Raw genomic sequence first — 26,925 nt, 5'->3', positions numbered from 1 at the left:
TTTGAAACATTTGTGCACTAGAAGTGGTAAAACAAATGTAACTGCTGTTTTAAAACTGTTACCCCCCCCCCCCCCCCCCCCCGAAACACCTAAAACAGTTTCACGAAAATAAATTATATCATTTAAAAAAACTAAAACTAAATGACCAGGCGCAGAAGTAAATTAAAAAAAACATTTCGCCTCGCGCGAAAAATTCAACACTCGCCGCACTCCGTACCGCGCTCCGCCCTTCAAACTCGAATTTCAAAGCTTCATCCATAATACTTACCTACTCGTATTATAATCTCCCAAGGAAGAAGTTCACACACATATTCGCATGAAATCTCCCCGGTCCGTCTCCACCCCACCTCACATCCGCGCAGTCTGCCCTTGTTCATCCGTAACTTGTAAACGAAATTTTAAACATATTTTAAACATTTTTTTGGGTCCGCACACTGCACTAAACTGTTATTTTTTAAACATCTTCACGAAACAGCTTAATTTGTGAAACGGTAACTGTAACTGCTAATCTTTAAAAAAAAAACGAAATGGCCATCTCTACTGTGCATCATAAAGTAATGTGTTGGGTGATAAGAAAAATGTATTTAACTCACTTATACCTAAAATTGCACTATCGCACTTGACACATGTGTGATCTAAGCCATCGATAATTACTCTTTTAGATTATTAGCGATAATATGTTAGTTTTATTATTTTTAATACCTAATTGCTTTAGGTAATCCAAATTAATACAAACGCTATTTTATTAAATTAATTTAGGAAAGCTTTACAAAGTCATTATTATACTTATTTTTGTAAATGCGGGTCACTACCAAACAAGCTTCTGACGTCATTGCGACCTGAGAAGATCTATTGTGACGAGTCCCCACAAATAAATTCTCGCCCTCCGAGCCTAGGTCTTTAAATTCTGGCTGCTGAATGGAGAGCAAGTGTTCTCATATTGCTAAATCTCCTCATCCAAGTCCAAGTCCTGAAACTAGCTATCAGATAGGGGCCGAGTGCTCCCACATCCTCAGGTTTAACTAATGGTCCACCGAGGATGCGGCTTCTTTTGTGATATAAAGCATCACATTCACAGAATGTGTATAGATATCTCATCATTTGCACTGCAGAACCCACATCTAGAAGTTTCAACAGTCATTAAAATATATTACATTTTATTTGAAAGCGTGGAAGTACTCTGCGCTGCTTACAGAGATGCCTAAATACACAAACGTCATGTACGAGTATGTGTGCACGCATCCGTGACGTTAACTACAGTTTTCAGTTATCTATATAAAAAAAATAGTAAACATATTTTAACAAATTCAAGTAAAAACGCCTTAATACAATGAAACTAAATATTTTAAGCCAAATTATTATGATAGTACCTTGATAACTTGTGACGTTTTTTATTTATTATATATTTTTTTTCATTTTACAATAGGTACTTATTACGTAAGTTACACATACAAAAAAAAGCTATTACATTAACACAAAAAAAATCCCACCGTATGTGGGTATACTTTTTAATTTAAATTGAAATAAAGACTACTGGAAGAATACTATATAAAAAAGTTAAAGAATGAGTGCTAATATTAGAAAACATTTTTTTTGTCGCTAAAAATGAGATACCTGGTTAAAATATTTTTTTATATTAATACATTTTTTTTTTAATAATCGGGTTGTGGTCCCGTGGCTAGTGTCTCGGACTCAAAGATTCGTGGTTCGAATCCCACTTTAACCCATTTTCTGATAGTGAGTTATTTACCACTCGTTGAAAATGGTCCTAAAAATTAATTATTTGGGTAAATCATAAGAACGCAAATATTTCTTTTTTTCTTTAAAAAAAGTATCTATAAGTCTACACATAAAAAAAACACTATTTGAATTTGCTTTTTTATCCATAATTACAACAAAAATTTTAATCGAAACAAATTCAAATAATTCATCTCGATCATATTATTCATTAATAAAAATTGGAATATATTGACAAATTGTACAACTAAAAAAAAAACAGAAAAGAAACCTTAAATTTAATTATAGGAGATAGTATTCCGTATGAAATCACCTTTCGTTGTTGTCATTCATCTTTTCTTACTTACAGTAAGTACTTATTTTTATGGCAATATGTATTATATTTTTACTATACCACCTAATATAATTTACATTAATACTACACAAAATATTTTTAAATAGTTTTATATTGTGTAGGTTACATAGAATATTGTTTAGAAAAAATAATGATTATGGTCATTATGCTTGAGTTTGGTTATTATGAATGCATTGTAATTATTATTGCTTGTAACATGTTTTTTTCAATAGTCAGTAGTTTATAGTTATGTTTTTGTGATATAGCTAATTAATTAGAGCATTAGTTAAGTAGATAAATTACTATAAATTTACAATGTTTTATAGAGTTTTTTAATGAAATTTTCAAACTGATATTTTAAAAATAAAGTTGTTTAAATCGTATGTTTTAGCATTTTCGCATTAATTTATATTTTACTGTGCATGGCAATGAATATTTTTTTATTTAAATTTAAATTAAAATACACCAAAATACCCATAATCTAGAAAAAAAAATACAAAATACAATACACAGTGTGATATTTAAATACACAATGATGTGATTTTTATAACGAAATGGAATCTCAACATTACATGGAGATAAGCTGGAATTTCTTAAATGCATTTTTATCATTCCATATCCATTTCATATAACATTTATGTTTAAAAATATTTTATTATTATTTTTTAATTGGCACATAACTAAAAAAATATAATTACGTTATGAAATTAAGTTATCAATATAATTTGTTTGTAATCTGGCTGAAACATAATGTATAGAAGAAATAAAAAAAATATTTGAGTGACATGTGAACAAATATAAAAAACTGAACACTGTACTTTTGGTTCAATTTTAAAATCATCCTAGTAGGTACTCTTTAATCAATATTGTGTACAATTTTTATTTTCATATTATAATTCAGTTAAAAATATAATTAAAAAAACATAATAATGCAACGTAGCAAGGGTGCAACATATTTTGAAATAATCTGGCTAAGGAAAAAAAATCAAATTATTGCACCAAAATGTCTGAAAAAACTACATTATATTGTATTTAATATTATCATTCGATACGTAATTTTGAACTCTTTTGAAACAATTACAAGGTTAAACAAATATGATTATTAACAAAAGATAGATGCAAAAATGTCACCGACTTTTATACATGTTTCCAAATTCTTACTGCACCTGTGTAATAAGAAGTTAGCACCATTGTCAATATAATATATATTATTTTGGACTATCCAAAACTTTTTTTTAAATCCCATGTTCAGGTTAAAGGCTTCTTTGATATTCGACCAATATTGCTTTGTATAAATTTCTCAGGCATAAATAAGTCACAATAAAATTAGTAAATAAACATGAATTGAGAATACATTCCTACATATTTATATAAGTCACATTCGAGAAGAGACCAAACAATGAGATATCTCAATTTTGGGAGAAAGATTTACTTGGCACTAATAAATTCAATTTAACAATATTTCATGCATTCAATTATCTGATTTTCTATTTCACATAATACAAAAAAATAATTCATTGTTTACGTTATGAGTGGATGAATATCTAAACCTGTCAATTAATTTAGAATAATTAAATTACACTGTGAACCGCTAAAAAACTTTATAAACTGGCATTGGTGCAGAGAAAAACATTCTGATGGTTAGAAATATTGTTGTATGATTTTCTAAGCTTAATTTTGTAAGCCATCTTAGCATAATTCGAACCATTTTCAAATTCCATGGTTTTCTTATATGAATTACACAATAATATTGCCTCATAATAACAAATCAAAAAGCCATAAGATCTCACCGATAGTGATAAAAAATATGTTGCTTTGATCAGATTTTATTTTTCACATCTGAAGTGTTTATTATAAGTCCCACAAAATTGTATTCATAAACATAAAAATACTTCTAGATATGCATAATATAGTTCCTGTCAAAAGTCACTAGTCCGTAATGCAGTTTTACCTTTTCTCAATCCATTTTATCAAATAAATGCAGAACCAAGCATCATTATTGAGAAGAATCATGAACTTATTAGAAATATGTATACCTGCATAATCAATGAGGTACTAATACTGTTCCTGGGGTGGTATTCTGAATCTTCTCTACTCCCTAGAGTGGTTAATTTGGGGACTTTTATTTTTTAATGCGATGACACTTTGCATCATATAATGGCCACACTGATGTTTAAACGTCAAATGATGAATAAAACTGTTTAAAAAGCGGAAAAACACTAATACGGTTTGGTCTAATTAAGAGTTTTGGGTAATGCTTTAGGTCGCAATAAGGTTCAAAACGAAAATCATCATGTTTGATTTCACGTATTCATATTTATCGGACGTTTAATATCAGTGTGACCAGATATGAAGCAAAGTGTAAACGCATGCAAAAAATAAAAATCTCCAAATTACCCGCTCTCTAAAGCGTAGTGAAGATTCAGAATACCACCCCTGAATAGGGAAATATCACTTTTTTTACACTTCGAAAGTAATAAAGGTCTATGAAATACTGTCCAGTAAAAAAAATGTTTGCTAATTATTAGTAGCATCAAAAATATTTTTAAATTTGTAATTTTTAATTCTCTTGGCCACGCCCTTAATGCGTCACGATTCATGTTAAATGTTCATGACCATTCCAATTTGTTTAGAACATTATCATGAATCTTGACGTCACAACTACCAAGGTCAAAAATGTTGTGTTTTTCTAGCAACATATTTTTATAAAATTTCTTTTTTACATTTATGTGTGAAAACATTTCTTCACAATATCAATATTGATATTGAAAATATAATAAACTATTCAAAATCCATTTCATATATTTTTATCGGTATTCGTAGTATGTGATATTTCCCTATTGTTTTCCGAAAAAGAAAAAAAAATGTTTTAGAGATTGTGATATCTTCAGAAAGAGTAGGTTTTTACCTATTCTTTTGAATAAACAATTTTAATTTTAAATGTTACCTGTTAGTTTTTATGGTAACGAAAGTTATGTGAATATTTAATGTATGATTGAATGTAGTAAATTGTAGAGAATGTAAGGAGATTTTTACAGTTTTTTAAACACTGTGTAGTCGTGAATAATTGTGTATAAAGTATGTAAATTTTTCAATGTTCTGTGCCAAATTAATAAATTTCTGTTGATTATTATTCAATGTTTATTTTTGTTTTATTTGTTTTTTTTACCTCACCCAACCTTTCATTTATACATGTCATCGAAATGATCAAGACTATTTAAATAAAATTCAATTTAAAAATAAATAAATCTAAAAATATTATTAGAAATTATTTTTTTATATATCTACCGTTTATGTATAGTATATGCATTATTTAATCACCTTAATACAGTAATTTAACTTAGTCAATGGTAAATATATTTAAATCATAATGATTTAATTACAGTATGTATGTGTATTTATTAATTATATTGTACATTTCATATTACTATCATTGTTGTGCATAACTCATTTTTCAAATCAAATTCATTTGATTTATGTAATTTGTATATAATATGTAACACTACACTAAGAATTATTAAGTAAATGTCAAAAGAGATCATGGTAATAAAAATAAATTATATAAGATATTTTTGTGGATACATGACATAAAATAAATATATCCACAGGACGCTAACTGCGGAAATCCTCCTTCGTATCCTGGAAACTTACAGATCCCTCTTGCAAATGGGAATATTATGAAAATACCAATAACATCAATAAACATTACGGAAGAAGTAAACAAAACAGCTATTTGGAAACAAGTGAACAACACCAATAATTGCAAAGCACTTCTGACACCAAAAATTGATAAATCGGAGAAGAAAAGTCCTAAAATAAATGGGTATGTATTTAAAGATATTTATGAATCCATAAGCAATGTTATACATTAAACTTATTGAGGGTCAGTTGCACGTAAATGGTCAAAATGGGTTGCTTTAGCTAACTTGTATAATTGTAACGCATTTTGTCTGTTTTGACAGAAATTAAACAATGATCTAACTTTACCTTTTATTTAACATAACTTTTTTCGGTGCAATTGGCCCTTAACATATTAAAAACTCAAAACCTGTTAGATCACAAATGATACTTCCCCTGCAACAAAACTGTGTATCGATTTTGACAAATTTAGACAAAATAAAAAAGAAAAATGTTATATTTAAAACAATTGTTTAAACAAAGTTTTTTTATTTATGTGTATGGTTTTGTCTCGGTTGTTTTACAAGACCCTGATTCACATTTCCATAGGTTTACGATTCATGCAATTCAATTGTAGCGCCATCACACTTACAGATCACACACAGTTTTATAGTATGGTCGTTCAATGCATCATTCTATGCCCAAGAAGATATACAATGTTATGGCATTCATAACACAAATTTACCCAAAATTGATATACAGTGTTGTTGGTGGGAAGGTCTCAAAATACATTAATGCATCATCAATAGAAAATTTTATTCAGTAATACTTGGATTGTTGCTAAGGACAAAAAATTTTATAAATCACAGTGCATCTGAAACAGCACTATCAGAAGTCTGTAAATATGTATAAATGTGAGTAAAATTTTACTTATTCAAAAACAATTTTTGGTTGACTTTTCAGAGTAAAAAAGTACATCTTATGGCCCGAAAAATAAGCTACTTACAATAGCCGGCAGTAAATAAAGGACATAAGCCTTAAGAAAGAGACCTGCCTAATCGGCTAACTTCCGCTTCGTAGATACCGGACACGAGAGTGTCTCTGACGCACGAGTTTGGTATGTACAAAGCGAAAGTTAGCCTTTTAGGCCAGTCTCTTTCTTAAGCCTGATGCCCTTTCTTTACTGCCGGCTATTATACACGTACTTTGAATTAAAATATATGCGTGTATCAGATAAACGAAACAAATATATGAATACTTTAATGATTACAGATCAAAACTAAAGAAGTTAACAAAAGATGTCCAATCGGAGGTGGATAAGCGCTTGTCAACAATGCCTGAAGAAGAAGAAGACGATTTCCCAATCACCATTAAGGTGGGAGAGAACACTTCTGATTCAAAATTTTAATACGAAGGAATAAAGAAAGAAGAGAGAATGCTATACATACCCGCACGCTGCACAGCAATACTTTATATAGCACCCAAATATTGTATAAATCCAAGTGCACTTTATTGTTACACCCCCTAATCAATGTGACTAGACATAAGGCAAGTAGAGCATACTAATATGTATAGGATCTGCTTTGAATACTCCATTCCTGACCCACACAACTCATTTCCAGCCTTTGCAAGTCTGAATCATTTTACTTGTGGGCCTTATTTTAAAATATCCTGATACAGATGTCCATATGTATTATATTAGAGAAAAAAAGTGGATTGATGTTGTAAAATATGTATATTTATAAAATTGGTGTTCAGTTTCATTTGTGAAAAAATATATATGTTGTGCTGTGCATGATTTGTTTTGTGGATGTTAATGGAAACCATAGATAAAAATTCTAGAAATATTTCACTGTCAGGCTATTTTTTTTTTTGTTTTAAAACTATTTAAGTATTAATAAATTCATAAATCGTTTTTATACAAAATAACATAATTAATATATTGTGTTTATGGGTGTGAAATTCACATACGCACGCATATTTTAGTAGCAAATTTAAAATAAATTTGAAAACAAATCATAAAACTTCAATACTATTGGATTACCCTTTTGTAACAAAATATTATTTAACATTGGCCAGATTAAAAATGCCAAAAATATGTATTTTAAAAAATTCATGTTACGAATTGGTGACAGAAAAATATGTATACGTAATATAGTACAAATTGATAAGCAATAAAAATACAATACATATTTATATTTGCTATACTTTTGGTCTTGATTTTTAAAACTGTTACAAGATAATTACTTAAAAATTACTTACATTTTGAATTACTTTCAGGCTTAGGAGAAATAAAAAAAGTTACATGAAATACACCATTGACGGCCATTGTTTTTTTTTTAAAAGATAAACTTAAACACAATAACACACGCATACTATGTATGGCATGGTCCCCTTTTAAAATTGCATATAAAAAGGCATGAAAACCTGTACCTATGGTTTCTTTAGTACATATATTTATATATATTATATTATATGATCTAACAAAATGACTTATTTGTGATTATTTGATGTAAATAAAAATCATTTATTGGCTTTACAAATTTACATGGGAATTCATTTTGCTTTCTATAAAACATTTTGTAAGTCCAAAACAAGAATTGAAAAAATTAAAATAAACATACATAAGTCGTTTTTTTATCTCATTATTCATCCTCGTGTGTCAAAATAATAACAATGTTATCAAATGTTAAATTTTTTGTGTTCTCAATAGCTTCTTAGATTTAAAAAAAAAGTATTTATTTTATTTTACATTTGGTTAAATATCCCACAAGCTTGTTTAAAATAATGTTTTGAATACATTAAATTTTCCAAAATAATATATTACAGTAATAATTTTAAAATTTTAAATGACAGATTTTTTTATTCCAAATAGTATTTTTTTAATGTATGTATATAATTTGAGCTGTACAACAAATACAGTATTTTTTGTCTGCCTCGTGGTCAAAGGGTCATCACGTTTGCCTGCCATGCAAGAGGTCTCGGGTTCGATTCCCGAAATGGCTGACATGAAATATTTATTTAAAAGGGTGTTTTTACACTAGAATATTTCTTAGTCCCTGGACTGGCAACTGAAGCATAAAAATGATCATCTTACCTTCATGTAACAAAAATTATCATGATACGCTGCGATTGGTATACCAATGCAGTGCCTTATGCACCATTAGATGCAGAAAGGGAGCAAAAAGGTTGAAATTAATACAGTATTAACAAGCTCACCTTCATAAGGCAACACAGCTTTGACAATTCAAACAAACCAAAGCTAAAAATATGTGTTTTATATTTATACATTGTTACTGTTTCACATCAATTTTTTTTTTCATTTTGTTTTAAATTCTCAATAGTTTATATAAGATTTTAAAATCTATGTTAGCAAACATTCTTAATGTATTGATAAAACCTGCATTTCTTTCAATCCTATGTCTTTTGAAGTAAGCATGATTGTTTTCCATAATAATGTAAATAATATTACACTGTATGTTTTATACCTTTTTTTTTGTGTATTTGAAATAGACCATGTTTATAAGGTTAAAATTGTACGGGAGATAAATTATTTTAATGTTTTTACAGAGTGACTCAAATCGGTTAAAGGACTGTTGGAGTGACAAGAAAGAATCTAAGAAATGTAACTCTGCTGAAACGTCTGTTTAATCATTCAATCAATTACGTAGTATAATATCTTCACTTGCCAATATGGAATAAAATAATATTACATACCTAAATAGGATTCCCATCAAATATTTAATCTTCTGTGGAAGATTAATTCTGTCTTAACAGTCTTTTTAATTGAATACTTTTTATTTTTGTTAATAATAAAAAGAGTAATATTAATACAAGAATGTGTAAAATTCGCATGTCCCAGCCAATAAAAAAATATTTGAAGGTTTCGTAGTCAACCAAAATTAAGGAGGAACTAGATAAATCCGAAGAGAGTTTTTAACTAAGTAATATTATTATGTTATTATGGCCTCGTGGTGTGATGGTCAGCGCGTTTGCATACCATGCTAGAGGTCTCGGGTTCGATTCCCGACATGGTTGATATGAAATATTTATTTAAAAGGGTGTTTTTACACTAGAATATTTCATAGTCCCCGGACTAATACCTGAAGCGTAAGACTGATCATCTTACATTCATGTAACAAAAAATTATCAAGATACGCTGCAATTGGTGTACTAATGCAGTGCCCTATGCACCATTAGGTGCGGAAAGGGAATGATGATTATGTAAAAAAAAAACATTATGTATCTTACACGAGAAATCAAGTAGTTTTTTGAAACAGGCAAGATTTTTTGAAGATATGTATGTATGTATTATATTACAATACCAATGTTCAAAAGTATGCCATTATGGAAACGTACATTCCCAAAAATGCAGATGAAAACAATATATTTTTTTAACTGTAAATTAAGTACTTTATAAAGTATTGTTTGTAGATATGTTACCATTACTGAATAAACTGCCTTTTAGTCTCGCACATCGGTGTATCCAAAATACTGTAGGAATAATATACCTAGAACGATTAAGCACTTTAATGAATGTTTTAAGTAAATTATAATATCAATTAACATGCAAAATATTATTTAGGTAGTAATTTGCGTCATTGATTGACCACTATATTATGTAAACTACTGAATATAAATACATTTGAGAGTACCTTAGTACTATTATAATAATTTCAAATCATAAATAATTATATCATTATTAGAAATATTTTAAAATATGTAATTTTTAGTGTAACAATAAAAAGATGTTTATAATGGTACTTAATTTTATGATTTAAGCTTTCGTTGATGTTATATTTGTAATTCAAAAAGTATGCAAATACATACTTTTAACTTTTATCTGAGTATTTATAAATGTTGAAGGTATTTTGTTAAATACAGAACACCAATAGGATCTAGGTATTTATTTTCAAAGTATGTAGAATTATATAAGTACATAATAGATCTATGTATTATTTAATCGAAAAGTCTTCATTTTTGTATGCATTGGCTTCCATTATTATCTCACCCATTTTATGTTTTTAGCTATTTTTATCGGGTCCAGTTAGGACAATTTGCTAATTAATGACTGTTCTTATTATTACATACTTATGTTGTTAACAATATTATCAAAGTCCTCCTTTATATTCTTAGGATGTTATTTGAACATTCTCTGCGCTAAATAGAAAAAACCTTTTCTGAAAATATGTTTGCATAACTGAAGACAGTTTATATAATGTGCGTAAAAAATAAAGGCCATGATTTTTGCCAACTGCGTAAGTATTCAAAAATTTTAAATATTTTGCATGGATTTAAATAAAATGTGTTATTGAGACTTTTAAAAACACGCAACAAAGTTCACAGTTACTCATAAGAGTTGCTATGGAGTCAGATGTAAAATATATATATTCTTTCTTGCCTTATTTTTATTTTTCTTGATAATAATATAGATTTTATATTTATTCAAACGTATTTCTGAAGATCTCAATACATACAGTTCTTTTCTATAGCTTTATATAAGCCAACAAAGTGCCACACTTAACCATAGAATAATGTGCTATGTTCATACAGATTGATTTATTTTTTTTGGATGAAGATTGATGTGAATGTGATAAGCAGAAGGACTGATTAAAAGAGTATGTAACATTTTTATAAGATCATTGTTGTCAAAACGAAAGAGAGAAAAAAAAAACAAAAAAAACCCTTATTTTTCCTTTCCACATTCGTAATTAATATCTTGATGCACACATTTTGTACCTACAAAGGCTCCAAGATAATAAAAAGTAGTATTATCCTAGAATTATTAGTGTCATTTTTGTAATAAAAATCTATTCATTTTTAGTACTCGTTTACTGTCAATTTTTTTTTAATTTTAAATTATCCTGTTTTATGATCCAAAGTGACCCCTAACAGAAAATTAGTTACATATATATTTTTTTTATATATCAGTAAAACTCCAATTCTCCGGATTAACAAGTGCCAGATTTTATTACTTTTGAAATAATACAACAAATTGAAATCACATTAAAAACTTACTTAAACATGTCCAGCAAAGTTAAATTAAGCAATTAAATTTTAATTAAAAACTTCTCCTTTATATCTTATTTCCTGAATACGATCTGGATATCTGCCAATCCGTATGACTGGAGTTCAGATAAACGGAGTTCTACTGTATTTCATTATTTAAACTGTTCGAAATCTATTTAATATTTTTAAATTTAATTTCTGGTAAATTAAAAAGTACAATTTGTGAGATGTGTTTTACCAACTTGTAATAATCAGATGCCAGACATTTGTAATATTGAAAGTATTTTTACTGAACGTTTCATTGTCAAAAATTGTTTGGCTTCAATTATTATGCTAGATCAGAAACTCAAATTTTATTAAATGAATGAATAAAAAACAATCCATTTTTTAGCTTATTTGAATGAAAAAAATAATGTCACTAATTTAATGATCAATTATGTATATAGATCATTTAATTTAAGTGTAGTTAAAAAAATACTTTATAATAAGTATGAATTATCTTGAATTAGCTTGAAACAAATAGCCAAATTTTACTTTACCTAAAAAAGCCAATTTGAGTAAGTCTAATTAATATTTTATTAAGTAAATAAATTATACATGACTTATAATATTAAAAAATAGTAAACCAGTTAAACAAACATGTTGAATATAAATTTGTTTTATTTCACAGACTCCGTTTAGAGAGGAAATGTTATAAACACTGTTATAAACAGTAAATACACATAATAAAAACAATATAAAAATAAAATATTGCGATTTTTTTGCATAAAATAACATTATTGCCAATGACGTATAATAAATAGACGCATTATTCCCTTACCAGCCACATCTCTTATTTAGAAAATATTGCTCTCAACAATAGGAAAAAAAGAGATAGAAAATCATGATACACATGCAAACATTAATGTGAGAAAGAGATATATACACGACGTTTCCGGGTCAGACCGTGAAACTTCATAGGAACAATCCCCATGGTAAACTATAAAAAAAATCCTTACATTTTTTTAAAAAACTATTTTTTTTTAATGAAAAAAATAATTTAAAATAGAGGCAATCCTTAATGTTACAGATTAGCATCCCTTCTACCAACCCCACGCATCCGTTGCATATCGCTTCGTTGGTCAAGTACGTTTTTCATCTCAATAAAAAAATAAAAAAAAAATTTAAATGTGATTTTCCCAAAAATTCATTAGCATATTATAAAAAGTACACCATAAAAAATGTTCCTCGGAAGATTCGCAGTATGACCTTGAAAAACTGTGTAATATCCTTAGTTCATATTTCTGCATAATGCATTGCCATACTTTAATACTGGTTGCCACTTTATTGAGAGGACAATATTAGTTCAATTGTACTTACTTAAAAATATAACTAATTATTTACTTATTCAATAAATTGGATTGTATTTACAAATGAAACAATAACTCTGTTCTGTTCCTCCTCATTTACATTGTAATCAAAACCTTTTTTTTACCACTCACGACAACATTTTTCTGTGTAGCATTGCGTCTAATCATTGCGAAAGACCATCATTGAAAGGGGAAGGCAATAACCAACAAACTAAAATGCGTCGACTTCGGACTTGTCTATGTCTATTTAACTATACGTCATTGGTTGTTGGGCCTGTTGAGCACAGTTGAACACTGCTATATGTTTCAGTGCCTAATGATAAAGATTGCATTTTATTATTAATTCAATATTTTTTAATGAATTACCAAAACACACCGGAACCTCTTTTTACGCACGCCCGTATTATGGCAATGTGCTGTACCTATAGATACAGCATTTTGGCTTAACAATGCTCAATCAATACGAGTTACAGCATGTGAAATTACTTTTATTTTGCTACTTCCTAAGGAATCGAGGATGACACAATGATGTAAGTGCAAAAAAAAACTTCTGTAATGACAGAATACTGCACCTTAAAATACAAAATTATGTCAGGACAACCCCACAAAAGATAAAAAGCATTAACACAAGTATGTGCATATAAAATAGTAAGTTTTATAATTGATATCGACACTACAAATTGGTGGTTATAAAAATATGAACTTCCTCATTGAATTTTCAATGCGGAATATCAATAATTTACTTGACAATAAAATAAAATACAACAGCAGATCAAGATATGGGAGATATTTTCTTAGGCTAGCGCTGTGATGCTGAGTGTGCTCAGCGAAAATTCCATCACCGATCTTACGCTGCGGAACACCTTCCGTTATGGGTACACAACACGGATGATCAGTTGTTATGTCGGCGGACCGCTCGCCTTTGGCACCTGTTTCGTTCTCCGCGTGCGGATTTTCCGTCAACGTCTAATCAGTAAAGCTGCATGGCATGTTTTCTATTAGGATGCGCCACATTCGCCGGACAATCCACGCCGACTGTACAAGGCTCTGTAATAATCTGAGTGTTTGTATTGACAATCAATTGTGATAATCTGCCACGAAATATATAGTGCGGCTGCTTATTCGGTTGCGGATTTACCGTGACGGAATTTCCGCTGAGTGTGACGCTAACCTTAAAATTCACACATTCAAACCGAGGTGCGTATGAAATTATTTAACAACCTAATGAATTCTAATGACCTGAAAGTATAGATAAGAGGCTTTTTCTTATTTTTCAATCATTAAATAAAGGAACAACACTACAGCAAATAAAGCAATATTTCCATTAAATAATAGGTTGTTCAAAAATTTATGTAGTATTTTCCAAGTTATTTCAAATGTACTTTTTTATTTGTTTAAATAAAAACAGAATCAATCTGAATACTGTCCATTACTATCAATGGTTTTTAGCCATCTTTCTGGTAGATTCATGATCCCATCCTCATAGAACTTCTGTGGTTTGATGGCAACAAACTGGAACAAGTGATTTTGACAGTCAATTCTTGAATTAAATTTCTTTCCCTGTAGAGAGTTTTGAAGAGACCGAAACAAATAATAGCCTGAAGGCTCAAAGTTGGGGCTATACAGTGGGTGGGTCAAAACTTCTCAGCCAAGCTCCTCCAGTTTTTGTCGGGTGACCAAAGATGTGTGTGGTCTCGCGTTGTCCTGCTGGAAGAAGACTTTTTGTCAATTCTGGTCGCTTTTTCTTAATTGCTTCGCGTAGTCTCGTTAGTTGTTGACGGGAGGGATCCGAAACAATAGTTTTGCCAGGCTGGAGCAGCTCATAGTGGATGATACTTTTTGTGATCTGACCACACGCATAGCATCACCTTTTATTCGTCAATCCTGGCTTTGCAACTATTTCTGGAGCTTCTGATCACTTCTTCCACGGCCGTTTCCAGTGCACATTGTCGTACATGAACCATTTCTCATCTTCAGTGAAATATGATGGTTTGAAACAGTTACATGAGCAATGCTCAACTCCTGACCAATCTCACAAGTGATCGCATGTGGATTTTCATAGACTTTTCCATTATTTTGTCGACTTTTTCCGTGATGGGCCGCCCAGAGCGAGGTGCATCTTTGACATTAAAATTTCTCAAACGGAACTGCTTAAACCATTGTTGTGCTACACACGTTGTTAGAGCATCTGCACAATTTTTTTCACGGGCCTTTGACATATTTTTGCCTTTCAGGAAGTAAAACTTCAAAATACCACAAATTTCCTCACTCGACACATTCATTTTCAAAATGGAATAATTTTTACACGATCAATCAAAACGAAGCTTTATTTTCACTAAAAATATTATTTCATTAAAAATATTGGAAATTTCACCTTTCCAACGCGAGCCTATTTGTTAAAATCGGTACAGTGTTGCCAGAGCAAATTAAGTTCAACCCCATCTTGTGACAAAATACAAAAGTACTTTTTGAACAACCTAATATTTATTACATTTTATGTACCCATTTGACATGACTTTGAGTACATGTCTAAATCATTGTAGACAACTACTAGATTTATCACCCTCTTAGGATTTAATCAAGATATATAACTCAACAGGTATGAAGGTATTTCGTATAAAGAAATGTTTACAAGGCTTATGACCTGTCATTGGGTTTAGATGATCTTTGTGAAGTGAAAATTTATACCAACTCATAATTTTAATTGTATATGAAAGTCGTTTTCAATTTGAATGCATTATTATATTTTAATAATCATTTTAATTCAATTCATCTAATTACAAGATGGATGCCTTTTAAAAACAGCCTTAAATGAAGCGGTGTTCCTCACAATCCAACCACATTAGTTTAAGCCTCAATCTAAAATGTAAACCAAAGAGTCGACAAACTTGATTAGCAAAAGAAGCAATCGAGATTTATAAACATCCAAACAATATTAATAGAGATTAATGCGATTTCAATATTTCCAGTACCAAGTAATAAATCAATTATAAAAAGGTGAAAACTGTAACAGGATACAGATTTCAAAGTAGTTAGCACAAGAGACATAGACTTTTCGTTTGTATGTTGCAGAAACGAGAGCGAAATATGATGTTCATAATGTTAGAGTGAGATGAATGTATGGGATACAAAAGGGGTCTGACCAATAAGCTACATATAATGATGACTGCAATACAGATCTCAACACAAGTTTACACAAATTGAAATTCTACTGATGATAGATATTACAGTGCTATCGGAAACATCGGCAAAGAGTTAAAACAACACAGGGCACAATAACCTAGAAAAACTCAATTTACGTATTTTAAAGCTGTTTGGTAATTGGCTGCCTATCTAATTACATAATAATTACATTATTCTGTACATTCTGTAAGAGTTATATGTCACTATGCATTGAGTTTACATTTTATATCTAGAAGTCTCTGCTGATTTAGCAGGACTAGGAGTATTATAATTTAATGCCACAGCGCACGACGGCTTGGGGGTGGTTAGAGAGTCTGATAATTCTATACTTTCATTTTCTACGCCTTCAGGTTGACTACTTTTATCGGCTAATGATGTTCTTCTTTCAGATATTGTCCTCAGCAGTGATTTTCCTTCTTCTTTGGTCTGCAAAAGTTAGATATAAAATTAGAAAAATATTATTTTTAAAAACCTATAATCGTCGGCCTCGTGATGAAGTGGTCAGCGCATTTGCCTACCATGCAAGAGTTCTCGGGTTCGATTCCCGACATGGTTGACATGAAATATTTATTTAAAAAGGCATTTTTACGCTAGAATATTTCAGAGACCCTTAACTGGCACCTGAAGCGTAAGACTGATGATCAAGATACGCTGCGATTGGTTTACCAATGCAGTGCTCTATGCACCATAAGGTGCGGAAAGGGAATGATGTTGATAAAGGAAGCTTGATATTTAACTCTATTTTTTTTTTTATATAGTTGATGTAAAACTAGTAAAGACTGGTTGTAATCCTGTGGCTAGTGTCGTGGACTCTGGATCAGGTCCGAGGTTCTAACCCCGCTTTACCACAACTTGTTTTCCATTTTCTAACATAGTTATTTACGGCTAAAAAAAAAATGGCACCAACATTTAAATATTTGGGTAAAATTTGGGCTTATCTAATTTTTATAGATAATTTGATGATTATTAACATTAATCATAAATTTAAAGTACATGTGAACGCCAAAACAGTACAACCAATGTAAATACATATTATAATCCACAAAATAATTGGGGTAAACTTATTATGAGAATACTTAAGTGATAAAATGTCAAGGAAATTTTATTTGGCTTTTATTCCGAGTCTGATGTTTAATTCAGTTTGCTCAGTGAGGCTTACATTGAAAAAAGTAATTTTATAATGTTAAAGAAGTAATATAACATTATTTAAATTTAATTATGTATTTATTATAAATAAAATGTAGTACCTCTTCATGATCTAAACATTTGTACGCATACTGTGCGGCGTGATCCAGGTGGTTTTTGTTGAGATAATAATGTGCCAGATATCTATAGGCTTCCTGTAGCCCCCGATCTGTGTCTCCTTCTCCATCCTGACATGCAGCGCTGTAGGCAGCCGCTGCACTGTCCGGCATCGTTAATTTTTTGTACAATCTAAATAAAAAGGTTTAAAAAAATACTTGAGGACTGGGTTGTGTAAAAAATTTCATACGTATTTAATTTAGATCCTGAAAACGATATACATGTAGTCTGTATACTGCCGTTATAAGCAAGGGTTTACTTTTTGACAACAATCACAAAATAAGTTAAATATGAGGTAATGTTCTTTCTACAAGAAATTTCAGACCATTTGATATAATATGGAGGCCTGAAAATACAAGTAGACCATGTCACACAAAACTACTTCTGAGATATTCCACTTCAAAGGTTTTCACTGATTTCAATTAATTTTAATATTAATAACATTTGCTGAATTACTTATATCTTATATGTAATAATATATGTTGTATTTAAAAGACAATTGTAATTTGAAAAATATATGACTGTTTGAAAAATAAAAATGTTTTTGAAAAATTTCATTTTTTAATAAGAATACAACTGGACCAAGTCACAAATTATTTTTATTTAGAAGTCTTTGTTCTTTTAAAATTCGATATTCAAACAAACAAACCATCACGACGTTTCTCCGTAAGGGTAGGCATAGAGGATAGAACGCCATATTACTCTGTCTTTGCATACAGACCTTGCTTCCTCTACATTCATACATCTTCTCATGCACGCACGCCGATTATTCCTACTCTTGACATGCTCATCTTTAAGTATTTGATCGACTTGATCGTGCCATGTCTTTCTCAGTCTTCCTCGTTTTCAGCATCCATCAACATTCATCGTAGATCCTTTATGCTGTTCTTTTGCTGTCCATTCGCTCTACATGTCCAAACCAATGCAGGACCCCTTTCTTGATTCTGTCGATAATGCATGTCTCAGCCTTACATAGTTCACAGATCTCAACACTTGTGCACCTATCACACATCGTTTTACCACACATTCGCCTGAGGGATCGCATTTTGACAGCATTTAACCTACTTTCATAATTACTTTTCCAATTCTATACTTTGCTCCCATACATTAGAGTTGGCACTAGAACTCAATTGTGAACTGTTAGTTTTGCCTCCTGCGATAAACATTTGTTTGCCAAAGTAGATTACATTGCACCGTTCACCCTGTTCCCAGCACTCCTCCTTTCAATATTTTTCTCAGTCTTTATATTCACGAATATTTAATTAAAATACAACGTGCTAGATAATAAAAACATATTTTAAAAATATATATATATGAATATTTGAAAATCACAAAACACACAAAAAAAAACTTGTTTTAATATACTCAAAACAACTTTTTCAATAACATTGATTAAAAAATATTATTTTAATAACAATAACACAGAAACTAGAATACAAATAGACCAAAAGTCAAAAATTCATATTTTCGACTTTTGAAATAATCTGCAAAACAGAGTTGACCTTATTGTTTTCTTACATAACAAAACTATTTTAATTTCGGACATGGTCTATTTTTTCCTAAAAGAGCGTAAATTTATTAACCTTTTGGTGTAGCTACTTAACTCATTTTTACAAAAGTGGACATGGTCCATATGTATTTTTAGGCCTTCATATAGCAATGAGCAGTAAAAAAAATATTTTTTTAAGCAATAACACAATATCTAGAGATTCATAAGCAAAAACTCAGTGTAAATATGACACACAGGTTTTATGTTTTAGGAACAATCGACATACCGTGTTTTTACTTATGATTAATTACAGTTTATTTTTTTAATTTGCATAAAGTTGATAAATACTTTAAAGTGTCATATCTAAAAAAATTAGCTTTGCAAATAACTGCCTTTTTCCTTGCGACGGTAGAGTACTGATAAGACCCTCTAAATGACAAACTTTGAGAAAACAAGTTAAAAATGCAGTTATGTCATTTTTCGAGCTTTATCAGCTGATAAAATTCTTTAAATTCTCCAAGGTTTTTTTTCAAAATTATGTATCACCATCATCATTCCCTTTCAGAACCTAATGGTGAATATGGCACTGAATTGGTACACCAATCGCAGCATATCTTGATCATTTTTGTTATACGAAGGTAAGATGATCAGTCTTATGCTTCAGGTGCCAGTCCAGGGACTGTGAAATATTCTAGTGTAAAAACACATTTTTTTAATTAATATTTCACGTCAACCATATCGGTAATCAAACCCGAGGCCTCTTGCAGGGTAAGCAAACGCGCTGACTATTACACCACGAAGCCGACATGACCATGGATCATATACAAAAATATAATTCTGATGATAACCATGAATTCCATTTACAAGATATTTTTTTAAAAATCTCAAACAATTTAATTTTATCTGCATACCGATGATATATTGATGATAGTTTATTTTTTATTTGTCAAAAAAAAACAGCAAAAAGTATTTAAAGAAGTACATCAATAAAATAAGGACACTAACTACACTTAGGTATAATTAAATAGAAGATGATGCTTCATAGAACGATATTTTAAAATTAAGTTCCCAAAAATGAGCATAGTCAAATATAGCCATGCAAAACCGTAGTACGTAGTAGAGTAAAAAAATCTAACTGTCTATGCCAGTTTACTGTGAATTCAGAGCTATATGCCGCGCCTTTTTCAGCTGCTTCATGTTTACTGGCTACAAGTTACGTTCCGGAACTTAGGTTGAATGGAACACAAGACGGGTGCTTGGTGCTGCATCTAGTGTATACATATTGTATATCAATGTCTTACTATTGCATTTTCTGATTTTGAAAGTTAATTGTAATTTAAAACAATTAGTTATTTTATTTTATTTATTAATTTGACCAGTTGACATTACTCATCTATATACAAGACCATACATATGTTCAATAAGTATGCATTAAGCCAACCACTTTCCAACTAGTAACAACCGAGAGTGCTAAGAAGCTAGCAAATTTTCAGCCAATTACAGCTAAGGGAACTAAGAGACTAACCATTTTTCAACCAATAGCAATTGGTCTATATAAAATTTAGAGTTAACTTTTTTTTAAATTAGTAACTAATTCAAAAACAATAATTTTATCCTTTTTCACAAAATCAAAATAATATATCACCATATTACAACAGAGATGAAGAACATTTTAGAGAAGGTAATATAGAAGTCCAGGCATCTACAGGGCTTATGAACTATCATTGGCTGGTTTAAGTGGACACACACACACACTGTGTAACATTCCCCGTTCCGCCCATAGTTGAAAATCTATCCTTCAATTCTTTCATCTGTTGATGTTTGTGAAGTTCAACTTCACTAACATAAACCAGCCAATGGCAGGTCATAAGCCCTCTAGATGCCTAGACTTCTATATTGCCTTCTCTAAAATGTTCTTCATCTCTGTTGTAATATGTTAATATTAACAGCTCCCCGGGGAGTTGAATCCAGTCCTCGTCTACAAAAATTTGGACAAACTCGAAATATTTTTTTAAATATCACAATAATTAAATGTAATTTTTCTCAACTCTGGGTGTTCTGTGCTGTATTTAACAACTCCAAATAGACCTCCAGGCCAGTTTTAGTGCAATTTTTTTTTTTTTTTTTTAAATCATCTATTCTCAAATTAAATCATGATTTATAAAATACTGTAAGTTTTCTTACTTAGCTAATTTTAATAATGCCATTCCCTCAATGTCACCAACACTGTGTGCTCTACTGTAACATTTCATGGCGTTTGTGATTTTATCCAGCTTTTCAAATGCCTCTCCAAGTGCTACAAGCATCCGTGAGTCACCCGGACATTGCTGAGCAGCTCTAGCGTAGTAGTATATGCAATAACTATTCAGCCCCATTATCTCGTAAGTCTGTCCGAGACCGTTCCATGCCCGGAAGTCATGACGATTCACCTCTGAAAACATTGATAAAAACAAAGTTGTTATTCATACATTTTTTATGTAAATTATGGTTCCAAATTCTTACAACTCTAATAAGTGTTCAATATGAAGTACATTAGTTATAGCGCTTATAGAAATGGCAAGATCTCGGATGTAATGAGGAAACAATAGTTGATATTTTAGATTACGGTTTTTTCCATACAATTATAAACTTCTATAACAAGCTTTTCGAACATACCGAACAAAAATGTCGTCAACAAATGCACAAAAAAGTTTTTAAACATTTAAAAAAATAATTTTCAAAATAAGAACTTACGTAAGTAATAAAATCGAAATGAGCAGCTAACTTAAAGGACCGATGCCGCCGGGCATTGGGATCGGATACATATGTTATGACAAAATAGAGTACTTAGTCCCTAATTGATGTTTTCGCGGATAACTTTGAAAAAGTATCACACATTGGAAAAGTATCATACATTGAAAAAGTATCACACATTTGGATAAAAATTGGATGTAAAAAATCTAAGCTCTGTAAACTCAGTAGGTACTGGCTCGGCACCTCAATATATTTTGTAGTTTATGAATGACATGTTAGTTTCGGGGATATTTATTGTGTATTTTAGAATAATGTTCTATGATTAAACTGGTCAGTTATATCAGAAAATGAGTATGTAAATAGATTCTAGTTGTGTATTTGTTTGGATTACGACTTTCAGTGACATGTGACACATACTTTATGTGATGAGTATGTTTGTAAGCCTTTATTTGACAATTGTGTTTTTAAAAAAACCTTTCTCTGCTATGAGTAATGCTTATAATGAGCAAATTCAGTCGGTTCCATCTTCCTCGTAATATAACTAAGTTCGACTGTACACTTTTAAAAGGGTGTTATTTCATATTTTAAATATTTGAGATTTAATTTTACCGACCTATTGCTTGTCTATATGACTGGATGGCAGCGTTGGTATTTTGTAGTTCAACAAATTCATGACCCATAAGAATCCAGGCAGATAAATAGTTAGGATTTAGTTTTAAAGCTCTTTGAAAATATATAACTGCTTTCTGGTGCTCACTTCTCAGACTGTAATAATTACCTGTAAAGATCATATAAAAAATTCTTAATATGACAATATATACTGGTGATACTGCAAACTATCAATTGATTTTTTTGGCAGAAGATCTTAAAAATCGTTCTGTTTATTATCAATAAAACATATCATACATGAAAAAGATATTATAATATATAAAATTAAAAAATAAAAACTCAAACTTACGATTTTAATGCTAATACGATACTGGAGTATCAGAAAAACTATCATTATTTACAGCAAAAATAGCAATAATTAAAAACTAATGGCTCTTAGTCCCAATAACGAATTTATTTCAGTAAAACATTTTCCTTAAAAAAAACTGATTCCGCGGCATTGCAGTATTACCGACAATATATATATATATATATAATAGTTAGCTGTAAATGTTTCTGTTAATTATTGTTATTTTGGATGGTTGGAAAAAAATTCTTTGTAGCAATAAACTCGTTAAACATGTAGTGTTCAAAAGCTTTAAATAAATATAGGAGGCTTAAATCTAGAAGAGTTGGAGTAACTTTTGAATGACACTTAATGACTTTTAAATAACATTTTGCGTTGTAGGAATTCTCTTAACTGATAACTAAAAGAGAAATATGTATTATCATAACTACTAGTAATATCATCACACCATTCCCCGTAGGCGTAGAGGATGGACCGCCACACATCTATCCTGACATACATTCCTAGCTTCTTCTACATTCATACAACTTGTCATACATGCCCTTCGGTTGTGTCTGTTTTTGACATGACCAGAGTTGAGATTTTAGTTTACCTGAAATATTGATGTGTAGAACCACTTTATAATTGAATATTTTTTGTCCACCCTGCCAAGGATCAAACATAGAACCTCAAACATGACAGGTGAACCCACCAACCACTGCATGAGGCGATTTAATCTCTACTCAATTTCCCTTTTCAGGATTTTTGCCATTAAGTCAAAAGCAGTCGTCCGGGGTTCTGGTTCTATTTCATACACAGAACTGTATTTTTCATATAATCATTATTACAAGGTTTTTTTCAATTGTTTTTATAGTTAATAATTCCGAGGATGAAAATTTCATTTTGCTGGCTTTTGATACGCATTTTAATAAAAGTATTGATAAATTTTAATGTGCATTTTATTATTAATATTTTGGGGTGGTTTTAATTATTTTTGTTTTAAAATCCAAGCTCCAATAATGAAACAGCTTCGATTAAATTCTAAAAAATAACATACATCCCGGAGAAGTGCTAACGCGTCAAACTATATACAAAGGAACTAAATCTGGGCATACCTTAGCAAAATACAAAATATCATTAACGGGCACACTTAAAAAACAGTAAAATAAAATAATAAATTGTTGATAATCACAAAACAATAAGCCATCCCAAAGTACGCGTCGTCTTCATCCTACGCTTTTGATAATAATATAATTTAAAATAAAGTGTTTTTTGTTACAGCTATAAAATAATTAAAAATGGAAAGAGAAAAAAATATTGCTTAATTACCTATAACACAGCACGTTTCCACCCTGTATTTGTCTATTTCCACTGCTTTATGTGCTAGATTTGCTAATTCAGTCTTCATTTCTTTAACATACAGTAGGTGAGAATATACATCTATATTATCTAATCTATAAGGATCAACACATTGTATATTTTTAAATGTAGCAATAGCATTGTCGACATCTGAAAATTAACACATCAAAGTAAGTATCTATAAATATGTTAAATGATATCCAATCTAAGCATAATTCAATTCAATTTATAATTGCAATGATTTAAGATAGCTGTAATTTCTTTTTAAAATACACATTTTATATGTTTATTAACAAAGATGATAATTTGAGTTCAAATAGGTAGAACTTGGAACTAAAACATATTAGGCAGATGATATCATCGGGTTTCTGGCACAAGTTGGTAAGTACATTTCACTAGTTGTGAGATATTGCACTTCAAAAGTTAAGAGCTCATCCCAAATCGACAATTCAAATCGAAATGCGAGTTGAATATTATGAAATATTATTTTTTGTATATTTTGAAACATTTTTATTTACTTTTTAAACAAAGATTATTTGATGCCATTTATGAAAACATCTCATTTTTAGAAGTTTTGTAGTTACTAACTTGTGCCAGAAACTCGACGATATGATGAACTAGCTCAGCCAGTGAAACACAATGATACAAATTAGTAACTAATTTTGATACCAAAAGTTTCAGGTTCTGATTAAAATTTAACAATGTGAGAATTTCATTTTAAGATGACAATCATTTATCATAATCAGTGTGGGGGACGAGGAACATTTTTTAATCAATTATTATTTTACTATCATAAAATGTGGCACGAAAACGAAGATACTGAAGAATTATGAAGAATATTGTGAAGGTGCAGAATAAATCTCAACCAAAGTACTATTAGATTCATGAAATAATTTAAAAACTTACTAATGTAAACATAGTAACTTCTTTCGAGTTTTAAATTTTAAGCTAAAAATTTCTAGTGAATTAATAAATTCAGCTTTACGCAAATGCACTAAAATAAAATTACAAACAAACAATGAATAGCGTACCTCTACTGTCGTGATAAGCTATTCCCATATTTGTGTTGAGGTAAGTAAAGTTTTCAAAACCATTATTCTTAAGAGATTCAAAAATTTCAATAGCTTCGTCTAACAACTTTTGTTCGAGATATGTATGGCCGAGGAAGAAATGAAGAGCCCAATGCTGTGGCAAGTTAAGTCCTTCGAGAGTCTCCCGATCTTGTAATAGCGATGATAACTCCAACCATGCTGCCCATAACCAAGGTACAAGGTTTACGGCTTCCTCTAATATCTCAATCGCTTGCCCGTGAAGATTTAATTTCTTAAGCACTACACCATACAGATACAACCCATAACCATCCAAACTTTTAGCAGAATAGTCCATTTTTAATACATTCATTAACTCTCGGAGCGATTTGCTCTTACTGGCGTCGGGAGTGCATCCAACCTCTGTCATATTATCTAATCTTCTTTTCTCACTTGCCATAAAGCGAGAATATAAATGAATAAAACGAGTTTTAGGTTTAGTGTTCTTTTCCGAAAAATAAGCGGCTCTGTCATACTCTTGGCTGTCGAATAGACTTTTACACAGTATATATACATCATCGTTGATTTCGTTGTCTGTATCAGCATTTTTTTCGGTATTTTCTTCTATAATTAATTTAAGAGAAAAATTCAATTCTGATAGCCATTTGACAGTTTGAACTAGCCCGCGCTGAGAGCATTCTCGAATTGCTTGTCGCAGTTCTACTTTAATTTCTTTTAAATCAAACTGGGTCTCTACCGTATCCATCATATTGATTTAGTACAGGGCGAACAAAAACACTACACTGGTAAAATATTCCATATCAGTTTACTAATGGAAAAATCACAAAATCCGTTAGATTGTCACCGGCTGTCATGCATTTTTCGTACATAGATTCCATAGATCTTTAAAGAATTCCATAGAAGACGTGTAAAACAAATTACTAAAATTGGATCGGGTGAATCGGGAGAATCAGGCGCTTGGCTTGCCTTGCGGACGCCTCCGAACCGCAGTTTGGGCACGGTGTCGGTATTTTGTGCACAAGGCAAAGGAAGCCATAGATTAAATAATAATAGGGTATTATCACCCGGGAGGAATATCGGATTTAACACATTGTACATATAAAGGATTTCTCTAAAAGAAAGAAGCTCTAATAATCAATAATTTCATTCATAAATTTCGTTTACTATTTTCAACATCTCTGAAAAGCGTTTCTATTCGGTTGGTAATAAATTCGATCATCCAAACCCACCCAACAGTACACCACGAATCGTGCATTTGTTTTAAATGTTGGTAATCCGAATAGAAATTGAAACGACGCGTATTGCTCTCTATGATTTTTTCCCCTTCTCTAGCCAACCTTGAAATAAATGGCGACCGTAAAATGGGGCGACATTTAAATCGTAAGGCGACTTTGATCAGCGGATATATTGTTTATATTTATCTCTATAACTACTCATTAATAAATTTCGATCAATTTTAACTGTTTTTTTAATGGTAACACGGAATACAATTTAAATGAAATTGTTATATAACTTTATTTAAAGTAAGATTTCAAGAAGTTTGAAGTGGAATCGTCAAGATATTTTTAATTTTTTTAAATTTAGTAATGTACTTTTTTTAATGATACAAGTAATTTCATAATTTGCATTATCTTGACATTACTGGTACTTATATCACTGAGTGTCCATTATTATGATTGTTTTAATATTTTATTTTTTAATTAACGAATAATAAGAAGTTTTCTAAAATGAGCTGAAATTGATCATTTTATATACATCTTTTTTTTGAGAGCGACATGATTCGAACTTTTAATAAAAGTTTTGAAACAGGGCCTACAAAAAAATATTTT

At 30.4% G+C, this 26,925-nt stretch overlaps 2 protein-coding genes across 2 annotated transcripts; one reads left to right on the top strand and one right to left on the bottom strand.

The window, feature by feature from the left end:
- The first annotated feature begins 5,675 nt into the window (after positions 1-5,675).
- Positions 5,676-12,257, top strand: LOC148284248 (uncharacterized). Its single transcript, XM_088242449.1, has 3 exons — positions 5,676-5,894; positions 6,962-7,064; positions 9,260-12,257. The coding sequence occupies exons 1-3, from the start codon at positions 5,749-5,751 to the stop codon at positions 9,338-9,340; spliced, it is 330 nt and encodes a 109-aa protein (XP_088098575.1). The 5' UTR covers positions 5,676-5,748; the 3' UTR covers positions 9,341-12,257.
- An 83-nt stretch (positions 12,258-12,340) lies between these two features.
- Positions 12,341-25,985, bottom strand: LOC148284247 (uncharacterized). Its single transcript, XM_088242448.1, has 6 exons — positions 25,079-25,985; positions 24,018-24,197; positions 22,368-22,532; positions 21,206-21,452; positions 17,478-17,664; positions 12,341-16,656 (listed from the first exon to the last, which is right to left on the bottom strand). The coding sequence occupies exons 1-6, from the start codon at positions 25,842-25,844 to the stop codon at positions 16,447-16,449; spliced, it is 1,755 nt and encodes a 584-aa protein (XP_088098574.1). The 5' UTR covers positions 25,845-25,985; the 3' UTR covers positions 12,341-16,446.
- Between the last annotated feature and the right edge of the window lie 940 nt (positions 25,986-26,925).

Source organism: Micrasema longulum, unplaced genomic scaffold (assembly GCF_059751315.1).
Source record: "Micrasema longulum isolate JH-2025_06_02 unplaced genomic scaffold, ASM5975131v1 h1tg000138l, whole genome shotgun sequence".
NCBI lineage: Eukaryota > Metazoa > Arthropoda > Insecta > Trichoptera > Brachycentridae > Micrasema > Micrasema longulum.
This window is presented reverse-complemented; position numbering and strand designations above follow the sequence as displayed.